The sequence below is a fragment of the Physcomitrium patens genome, chromosome 3 (genome assembly GCF_059467195.1).
Source record: "Physcomitrium patens ecotype Gransden chromosome 3, ASM5946719v1, whole genome shotgun sequence".
Classification (NCBI taxonomy): Eukaryota; Viridiplantae; Streptophyta; class Bryopsida; order Funariales; family Funariaceae; genus Physcomitrium; species Physcomitrium patens.
This window is the reverse complement of record NC_143412.1, coordinates 13,021,405-13,031,608: the sequence shown is the minus strand read 5'-3', so window position 1 is coordinate 13,031,608 and position 10,204 is coordinate 13,021,405. Positions and strand designations below refer to the sequence as shown.

The 10,204-nt window shown below is 43.3% G+C and overlaps 1 protein-coding gene across 1 annotated transcript; it reads left to right on the top strand.

Moving 5' to 3' along the window:
• The first annotated feature begins 1,611 nt into the window (after positions 1-1,611).
• Positions 1,612-9,944, top strand: LOC112279846 (soluble inorganic pyrophosphatase 1-like). The gene is made up of 9 exons (XM_024514583.3): positions 1,612-1,954; positions 2,793-2,983; positions 3,161-3,189; positions 8,448-8,513; positions 8,621-8,728; positions 9,219-9,284; positions 9,388-9,508; positions 9,640-9,721; positions 9,902-9,944. Exons 2-9 carry the CDS (start codon positions 2,842-2,844, stop codon positions 9,942-9,944), a joined length of 657 nt encoding a protein of 218 aa, XP_024370351.3. The 5' UTR covers positions 1,612-1,954; positions 2,793-2,841.
• Positions 9,945-10,204: the final 260 nt, after the last annotated feature.

The window sequence follows — 10,204 nt, the reverse complement described above, 5'->3', positions numbered from 1 at the left end:
AAACTTGGATTTAAAAATTTCTCAAAACTTGGTTGGATTTTCTATTTCCAAATATTGATGTTGCAATGTAGATATAAGATGATGACAAAAGAAAAGAAGTAGTTTTCAATGGATAGCAAGAAGAATAAAAGTACTTACAATAGGAGATTCTTTAAACAAAATTGCATCTATGAGTTGTTTTGCAAATAAATTTATTTTTGCTATTTTTGTACATAATAAATAATTATTTTTATCAACAGCCAATGGTAGAAATACAAAAGCTTATAAATGTTTGAATGTAGTGGTGATAGTTGGAAATATAGTAGTAGTGGTTGAGGATGTTGAAACATTTATTATAAATAAATTTGTGAAGAAAATATAAGATCAAGTAAAAAAGGTTGAATAAAATACACCTTCAAATATAAAGCCAAATAAAATAATAAAATTGAACTTGAAATAAAAAATATTAAAAATTTGAAGATATTTTATTATTTTATTATTTTCACACAAACAAGGATTTGTGATGGACTGCAACAACAACAATAGATGGTAGTAATAGTGGCAGACTGTAGTGGTAGACGACTAGGCACAATAATTTTGCAAATAGGCATGATAGTTTGATAGGAATAGTGGCAAACAACAATGGCACACAATGGGAGGTAATAGGCAAGGCACAAAAATAGCATGGCACAACAACAATAGGATATAGTAACAAGAGGGCAAAATATGCTAGGTGTAGTAGTAGTAGGGCATAGAGCAATGCAATGTAGAGAAAAAAACAAGGAAAATGCAAAGGACAAGGTGCACATAGGTTTGTAAGAACCAAGACTAGTGCATAGGAGCAGTCGTGCTGAGAATATGTTGAGAATGTTTGAAGAGATATAACAGTAGCTAGAAGTAATATGTACAAATACACACACAAAAACAAGAATATAATGATGTAGTTGTCTCTTGTATACAAAGAGAAGGGGAGAAGATAAACAATTTCTCCTCACTACATTCCAAACATAGTAACTACAATATTTATTGTGAACTACAATAAATATTATAGAGAGCACTGGCTACATTTAATACTTTCACGACAAGCAAAGCAATGAAAGAATAGGACGGAGAATGTTTGGAGATGTGCCCATGACACTCCCACTAAGTCATGGCCACTGTCTTCCAAAATGTGTAGCAATCTGGTTGAATGAGTTGCTAGAACACACAAGGTTACAAGGGCAACTCTGCTGCAGCAAAAATGGATCCAAAAACTGTCACACATGGGCAGTGGAATTGCAGGGGTGGCAATCACTCTGACCCAGGAGAGGGGAGGAACCAGGGTGCGAGGGAGTGCATGGTGAAGGGAGATGGGGGGGGGGGATTCCACATGAAATCAACACAAGGACAGGGTGGTCAGGGGGAGGGCAGGGCAGTTGGGGGGGGGGGGGGGCACGAAGTCATGAGGACGAGGCATTTGTCACGAGGACTATTCGCAGCCGCGCTGCGCATCGAACGCGGAGTTGGGGGGAAGGGGGGAAAGTGGACAGAATTGGCAATGCGCCATGGGCTCCTTGTCCAACATCGCCGGAGATCATTCGTCCGTGGATGATAAATAGGCGGGGATGGACGAGACTTCGTGGCGGGGGGGCTCTATTAGAGAGCATGTAGCAGAGCAGCTCTGCTCAAGCACAGCCCAAGTCCCACGTGCCCCTGCCTTCTCACCGTCTCGCTTCTCTGCCTCGCCGCCCTTGCCTTGCCTTGCCCCGCTCTCGCATTTCATTCCCCCACGCGCGTTCCTTCCTGCGCTTCCCTCTTGTTTGTTTGTTTGTTTGTTTGTTTGTTTTTTTTTTTGCTACGTGCTGTCCAGTTCCGTCGTGTTTTTGATGTTTTGATCAAGTTGCTGCGAGGATAGAGAGAGGAGGTCAGTCGGAGGTCCGCGCGGTGAGCGCGGGTTGGAAGTTTTGAGGGGGGCGAGGAGCTGCATTGGGTGCGGGTGAGCAGATCTGATCTTCTCTCTGAGCTTGTGTAGCAAGTTGGAGTGCAATTTTGAACGGCATTATGGTTGAAAACTGGATCGAGAGGGAGCATTGGGGAATGTTGGGAAGTTGGGTGTGTTTTGGCCACGGAGAATGGTTTGGTTCTTGTCGTATTTTGTCAGGAGAGCTTCAAATGTGACTAGATACGAAGGAGTTCGCTGTCGTTGGAAGACATTCTTTACGCTATAGAATTTAGATCAGGAGGAGCAGTGGGCTAAATTGACAGTCCATTGTTGAGTGTTGGCCTGGGAAGTGGAAGTTCGTGGAACAAGACGTTCAAGAGTGTTGATCAGATTCTTGCGCGTTAATTTAGAGTCAAAATGTGATGTTTGTTTTTTCCAGTTTTGACTATTGCTGGCAACGTTGTGTGAGTGGATCGTTCTGTCCTGATGATCCGATGTGCACAGTCTATTGCCTTGCTGGGCCTTTCTCCGAAGTCGTGAGATCATTTGAAGAGGGTTTACGGCCAGTCATAGCGCCATCGCATCCCACTTTGATCGTCTCTTCATCCAGCACGAAAAGCTGATGGGACAGATCCGAAATATCGTTGGTCCAATTGCTTCGATTCTCTCCTTCTCAGTTGCTCTAGACGGAGTCCGTGGATGTTGTGGAGTTGAATGGAAGTGATGGTTTCCAAGATGAAGCCAGAGATTTCGATATTCGCCATAAACCCTCCAGCCTTTTGGAGTTGCATTTGTGAGATTTATTCTTCAAGTGTCTGGAGGGTTGTGGTGGACTCCTGAAGTTGATGCTTTGCACCAATTGACGTACCGTGGTGAATTTCGTTGAATGCAGGAAGATTTCCTGAGATACGGACAGCGGGATTCGGAGTGAAGCTGACATCATGCCTTCCGATGGGTTCGCAGAAGTTGCAACAATGAACGGATCATCTGCTGTACACAAGGCAACTGCACTGAACAGCCGCATATTGTCGTCGATGGAGCGTCGCACAGTGGCTGCGCACCCATGGCATGACCTCGAAATCGGTATGTGTGTCTGTCCGGGCAAGGTTTGTTGGCGAGATGTGGAAATGGGCGGAAGTCGGTGAGAGGGTGTGATAGGCGTAGATCGTGGTGTGTGAACTGCTTCTTGTTGGAAGTTATAGTGGGAAGTATCCGGAGGAAGAGGTTCTGAATTGGCGTGTGTCGGATTGCGATGTTCAGGGCCTGCAGCACCAGAAATCTTCAACTGCGTAAGTCACGTTTGTTAGGCAGTCGTGGATTTGACTGTTGATGGAGAAGCTGTTGCGGTCATAGTGTGGGGCGTGCAGGATGTGGTAATTTCGCTGCAGCATGTCCCCCAGCACGGCTGGGAGGGGTGTTGAAGGTCTTAGTTTATGACAAGGTTGTTGAAGGAAAGAACTCATTTAGTTGTTGCTAATGGTCAATAGAGTATATGAGTAATGAGGGATATCCTACAAGGTTAGTTGCTGGTCTATAGTACCTTAGAATACAAGGAGAGGGCTGGTCCTAAGAGATATCCCATATGGGTTGTAACACATGGTACCTTGGTACTAGTATATAAGATAAGGGTTGGCATGGGAAGAATCATCTCATACCACATTCTATTTGTGAAGTGCAACCTTGCTGGTCCTAACTTGCTTGTGTGGAGTTTGCTTTCTATGTTTCAATAGGTTATGGGCCCACACTCTCTTACTAAGTAAGTTGTTCTTGCATTATTTTCTTTGTTGCTTACTTTGGTGGTTGGGATCTTATGGTAGAGTGTTGCTAGTGTGTTGTTGAAGTCATTGCTCCTGGATTTGTGAGTATATGAGTTTTGTGCAAGACCTTGATAGTGTCTTTGCTGAAGTAACACTAGTGTTTGAAAGTTTCATGAGATAGTGAGTCATTTTGAGTGGAGTGACGTGAGGGAGACTTATGAGAGCCATAGAATTACTTTACAATTCATTCCCCACCATTTAGACGTGATTTGGACTCATAATTTACAAAAAGTTGCAAAACAGCGAATTCTGGGTTTGTGGTTCAGCGATCTTTGAGTAGTGATATCTTCTCCATTACAACTCCAAATCAAGAGTTTTTTGGACCTACGTGTAGCTTGAGATGGCATCTTTTGAGGGTGATAGCTTGAGAATGGTTGAAAAGTTCAAAGGTGACAACTTTCACCACTGGAAGGCCAAAATGGAGCTACTTTTGGCGTCATTGGATCTTTGGGAGATTGTATGTGAGGAGGAAGAGGCACCTGGGGTAGAGGCAAGCATCAAGGAGCATAAGGAGTTCAAAAGACGAGAAAAGAAGGCTTTTGGCATAATTGCCACCAATTTAGATGAGAGCAACTTTGCTCATGTCATTTCTTGCAAAGGGGCAGCAGAGGCATGGAAGACTCTTTGCAACGTCTATGAGAGTAGAAATCTCTCCAATGTACTATGGTCAAGGCAAAAATTCTTCACCGTGAAGATGGAAGAAGGTGAAGATCTCATGGCTCATGTGAATAAGGTAAAAGCACTTGCAAACCAACTTGCTGTTATTGACAAGCCTTTACCTGAAGAAGATGTTGTGATGACATTGCTCTCAAGCCTTCCGGACTCCTATTCCTCCCTCATTGTGGCATTGGAGTCAATTTCAAGAAAAGATCTTACTTTGGACTATGTCACGGCAAGACTAGCCCATGAAGTGACCAAAAGAAAGCAAAAGGAGTCTATTGGAGAGCAATCAGCACTATTCACGAGACCAAGTAAGGCAAGTACTTCCATTCAACGTAATCTTCCCAAAACTTGTTATATTTGTGGAAAACCAGGGCATTTTGCTAGGAATTGTTTCAAGGCAAAGAGAGGAGAAAGAGAGAATGCCAATAATGCTTTTCATGACCATGGAGGTGATGACTTTGCATTCATGGCAAAACAAACTTCTTCCATGCTTGATATGAGCAAATGGATCGTGGATTCTGGATGTACCAAACACATGACTCCATACAAGTGTTCATTTAACACTTATCAACAAATTCCAGCAACTAAGGTTTGGTTAGGTGATAATGGTATGGTACAAGCCATTGGAATGGGCACCATTGTAGTGGAAGTAGTGGTCAAGGGCATAAGCAAGAGGATCACACTCAAGGATGTGTTGCATGTGCCAAAGATGAAGAAGAACCTCCTTTCGGTGAGTAAACTTGTAAGTCATGGGTGCAAAGTGCAATTCAATATGAATGGATGTTTTGTGAGAACCATGGAAGGCAAAGAAGTAGCAAAAGGGATTAGAGATGGCAATCTCTATATTATCAATTGCAAGCGTATCAATGGAGTAGAGGTTGCTGCTTTTGCTGAATTTCCATCAAATGAAGATAAGGTGGGCATTTGGCATCAAAGACTTGGACATTTGAATGCCAAAAGCATGAAGGAGCTTCAATCCATGGTAAGTGGCTTAGACCTTGGCCATTCTACTATGAATCTATCTTGTGAAGGTTGCATTCAAGGCAAACAACATAGGACACCATTTCCTAGTGGAATTGCAACAAGAGCAAATCAATTGCTGGAGCTTGTGCATTCGGATGTTTGTGGACCCATGAAAACACCATCTATGAGTGGAGCAAGATATTTTGTCACATTTATTGATGACTTTTCAAGGAAGGTATGGATTTATATCATCAAGGCCAAAAGTGAGTGTTTTGCTAAGTTTAAGGAGTGGAAAGCACTTGTGGAGAAGCAATGTGAGCACAAGATTAAGGTGCTGCGATCGGACAATGGAGGTGAGTATTTGTCCAAAGACTTTGATGAGTTATTGAAGCATGAAGGCATTGCAAGACAAACCTCCACTCCCTATTCTCCACAACAAAATGGAGTTGCTGAAAGAGCAAATCGCACCCTTGTGGAGATGGCAAGGAGTATGATTCATGCTCAAAAGCTTGGATATGAGTATTGGGCGGAAGCTGTGGTAAATGCCGTATATACAAGAAATAGGTGTCCCACAAGTGCACTTGAAGGAATGACTCCCGAAGAAGCTTGGACGGGTAAGAAACCTTGTTTATCTCATATGAGGATTTTTGGATGCATTGCATATGCTAAAGTTCCAGATAGTATGAGAAGCAAACTTGATGCAAAGGGCACAAGATGTGCATTCCTTGGATATTGTGAAGGCACCAAGGCATATAGGCTCATGTGTTTAGACACCAAAAAGATCATCAAAAGTCGTGATGTAGAGTTCTTGGAGTATAAGAGTGCAAGTGAAAAGTGGGAGATGTGTCCAAGTGGGAGTAGTGGTGTGTTTGTGGACACATCTTCAATTTCAGCAAACAAAGAAGAAGATGAAGAAGAGCATTCTCAAAGTGAAGATGGAAATGAAGATATCATTGAAGAAGAGCCCAACTCTATAAAGACTTCAATTCCAGCAAGATACAACAAGAACAATGAAGAGAATGAAGATGAAGAATATCAACCAATGAATGAGAGAAGGAAGTGTATGAGCCATAGAAGGCAGCAAGAGGTATATGAAGGCTCATCTTCTTTGCATGAAAGAAGATATCCAACACGTGAAAGAAGACCACAAGGTGAATGGTGGAAGAACCACATCTTTCCACAAGTAAGTGAAGATCAGGCCAATGTTGCTCTTCTTGATGATCCATTGACTTTGTGTGATGCAATGAGGTGTGGTGATGCAATGAAGTGGGAGATTGCAATGCAAGAAGAGTACAAATCTCTTATGGACAACAAGACATGGGAGTTGACTCCACTTCCACCAAATCGTTCAGCAATTGGATGTAAGTGGGTGTTTAGAACCAAGAGAGATGCTATGGGCAATGTTGTGAGGTACAAAGCAAGATTGGTTGCCAAAGGCTACTCACAAGTTGCTGGAGTAGATTATAATGAGACATTTGCTCCAGTGGCCAAATTCACTACCATTAGAACTATAGTAGCAATTGGAGCATCAATAGACTTGGAGATGCATCAAATGGACGTCAAGACAGCCTTCTTGAATGGAGAATTGGAAGAAGACATCTACATGGAGCAACCTCAAGGATTTATTGATCAAGACAAACCCAACCTTGTATGCAAGTTGAAGAAGTCATTGTATGGACTCAAGCAATCACCAAGAGCATGGTATCAACGCATTGACTCATTCTTTGTGAAGGAAGGTTTTATAAGAAGTGAAGCTGACCATTCTTTGTATGTGTTGCAAGCCAAGGACTTCTTGCTGGTTGTAATCCTCTATGTAGATGATTTAATCATCTTAAGCAACACCATGGTAAAATTAGATTGGTTGAAGAAGAAATTGGAGAAAGAGTTTGAAATGAGTGATTTGGGAGAGCTTCATTATTGTTTGGGTGTGGAATTTACAAGGAATAGAGTATCAAAGACCATCACATTGAGTCAAAGCAAGTACATTGAAGAAGTATTGAAACGATTCAATATGCAAGATTGCAAGCCCATTGGAACTCCTTTGGAAGCCAACTTGAAGTTGATGAAGCTCACGGATGAGGAATATGCTGAAGTGGAGCATCAAATGCAAGGCATACCATACAAGGCAGCAGTGGGCTCATTCATGTATGCAATGGTGGGTACAAGGATGGATCTTGCATTTGCAGTAAGTGTTGTAAGTCAACACATGGCAAAACCAGGTCCTATGCATTGGGCAACCATCAAAAGAATCATGAGGTACTTGAAAGGCTCTTTGAACCATAAACTATGTCTTGGAGGAAATAACATTGTATTACATGGATATTGTGATGCGGATTGGGCTGGAGATACAAATGATAGAAGATCAACAACGGGCTATGTATTCTTTGTTGGAATGGGAGCCATAGCTTGGAATTGTAAGAGACAACCAACCATTGCAAGTTCCACAATGGAGGCGGAGTATATGGCAGCAAGTCATGGAGCAATGGAGGCAATTTGGTTGAGGTTGTTATTGGAAGATATTGGACTTGTGCAATTGGAGGCCACTCCATTGAGGTGTGACAATCAAGGATGTTTGGCTTTTGCAAAGAATCCAAAGCATCATGCAAGAACCAAGCACATTGATATTCAACACCACTTTATAAGAGAGAAGATAGAGATGGGAGTTATTGATATGATGTATTGTGAAACCAAAGACATGTTGGCTGATTTGCTAACAAAAGCCTTGGTGAAAGAGAGACACAACATATTGAGTAAGGCATTAGGATTGATAGCTAATTGACCAGTAGCAAAGTGGGAGTGTTGAAGGAAAGAACTCATTTAGTTGTTGCTAATGGTCAATAGAGTATATGAGTAATGAGGGATATCCTACAAGGTTAGTTGCTGGTCTATAGTACCTTAGAATACAAGGAGAGGGCTGGTCCTAAGAGATATCCCATATGGGTTGTAACACATGGTACCTTGGTACTAGTATATAAGATAAGGGTTGGCATGGGAAGAATCATCTCATACCACATTCTATTTGTGAAGTGCAACCTTGCTGGTCCTAACTTGCTTGTGTGGAGTTTGCTTTCTATGTTTCAATAAAGATTGAGCCACACGTGCAGGTTGTCGAGATCAACAGAGGGAGCAAGGTGAAGTACGAGCTTGACAAGAAGAGCAGTCTGATGAAGGTGAATGTTTAGATTGGGAGATTTCTGAAGGGGTTTGGTAATGCATGTTGACGAGATGTATGCTGTGTTTCGACCGCTCATTGTTCTGAACATCGGTTGCTGTGCAGGTGGATCGTATCCTATACTCGTCTGTGGTGTACCCGCACAATTATGGTTTCATTCCACGCACCCTTTGCGAGGACGAGGATCCCATCGATGTTCTGGTCATCATGCAGGTAGAGTCCTTTGTGCGTGAATGAAGTTAGTGGCACGACTGTGCGTAATCCCGCTATTGGATGAGTTGAGAGCAGAAGAGGCGTGTTTGAATGGAGTGTGCGGGCTGAAGTGTGAGGTGTCGTGCTGAGAAGCGTGGTTGATTGGCCGATTGTGGAGATACCGCATTCGTGCTCAGGAGTAGTGGGTTGGGTGTCAAACATATCCCTCGCTCCGGTGTGATCGGTGGCAGTTTGTTGTGAGAACTATGGGTCGCAGTAGACAAGTCGTTTGCCGAGGTGGATGTTGTCTTGGATGTGGCGAGTTTGTGAGTCTAGCAGCGATGGCCGGTGAAAGGGTGTGATTTGTGTTCGTGGTCGCAGGAATTTGTGATTTTAGTTGTTCTTGAATGTAGGCCTTGATGTGGTGGAGAAGCAATGGGATTTGTTGGACACTTGGAAGGTGGTGTGCATTACTTTTTGGGGGCAGCACTGATGGTTGACTTGGTTGCAGGAACCCGTGATGCCTGGATCGTTTGTCCGAGCTAGAGCCATTGGGTTGATGCCTATGATCGATCAGGTTAGAAGCTGTTGCGCTCGCACTGTGTGGCTGTTTGTGTCGTGGAAAAGGTTGTGGATGTGTTTTCTGCGGGTTAGCAACGTGAGATCTGTTCGGAATGCAGGGTGAGAAGGACGACAAGATCATCGCCGTGTGTGCCGACGACCCCGAGTACAGACATTTCAAGGACATCAACGAGCTTCCACCGCACCGATTGGCGGAGATTCGGCGGTTCTTTGAGGATTGTAAGTGCCGAGTGAGGTGACGCGGTGATGTGCATAATGGTCCAAGATGTGGACGTGAGAGAGGGAGGTGTCTTTGCTTGTGGTGATGTGTGACGTTTGTAACCGGCAGGGATGGGTTTGGGGTGAATCAGACAAGAAGAATGAGAACAAGGAAGTAACGGTGGATAACTTCCTGGGCCACGAAGCTGCGATTCAAGCCATCAGTCACTCCATGTAAGCGTTCTTGTCGAGAATTCCTATTTGATGTGTTGAGATGTGTTGGAGGATGGCAGTTGGTTTTGGAAGGTTGATGAGGTGTCTGGGGTCCTTTTTGGTTGTTTTTTCTGCTTTTCTCGGATTGTTAGTCCTGTGTGCGATTGTGGAGGCTAAGGGATATTGGTGTGCTTTTCGCAGGGACCTTTATGCGTCGTATATCGTGGAGAGTTTACGACAGTAAGAAACTCAGCACTTACTTGCTAAGGCATCTAGTTATTGGGTATAGTCAGCGGTGCAAGCATGCGAATTATTTACCAGATGGTTTGGCCACTACAATTCGCTTATTTGAGATGAGTCATGTTGGGACATGAATCTGAGGAGAAGTTGATTGTCCAGCTATTTTTTTCAGTGATCTGGTCTGGTGTTTCTGGTGGCACCAATGTGAAAACTGTTAAAGCGATGAGTATTCCATATAGAGTTTCATGTTCTGGTTAGGTTGGT

What these genes read in the sequence shown, in the direction of transcription:
- LOC112279846 (XM_024514583.3), top strand. Translation starts at nt 2,842, where the DNA reads ATGCCTTCCGATGGGTTCGCAGAAGTTGCAACAATGAACGGATCATCT. An exon ending in CACCAGAAATCTTCAACTGC is followed by an intron (nt 3,190 to 8,447) that starts GTAAGTCACGTT and finishes CCACACGTGCAG; the next exon opens with GTTGTCGAGATCAACAGAGG. An exon ending in TCGGCGGTTCTTTGAGGATT is followed by an intron (nt 9,509 to 9,639) that starts GTAAGTGCCGAG and finishes GGGGTGAATCAG; the next exon opens with ACAAGAAGAATGAGAACAAG.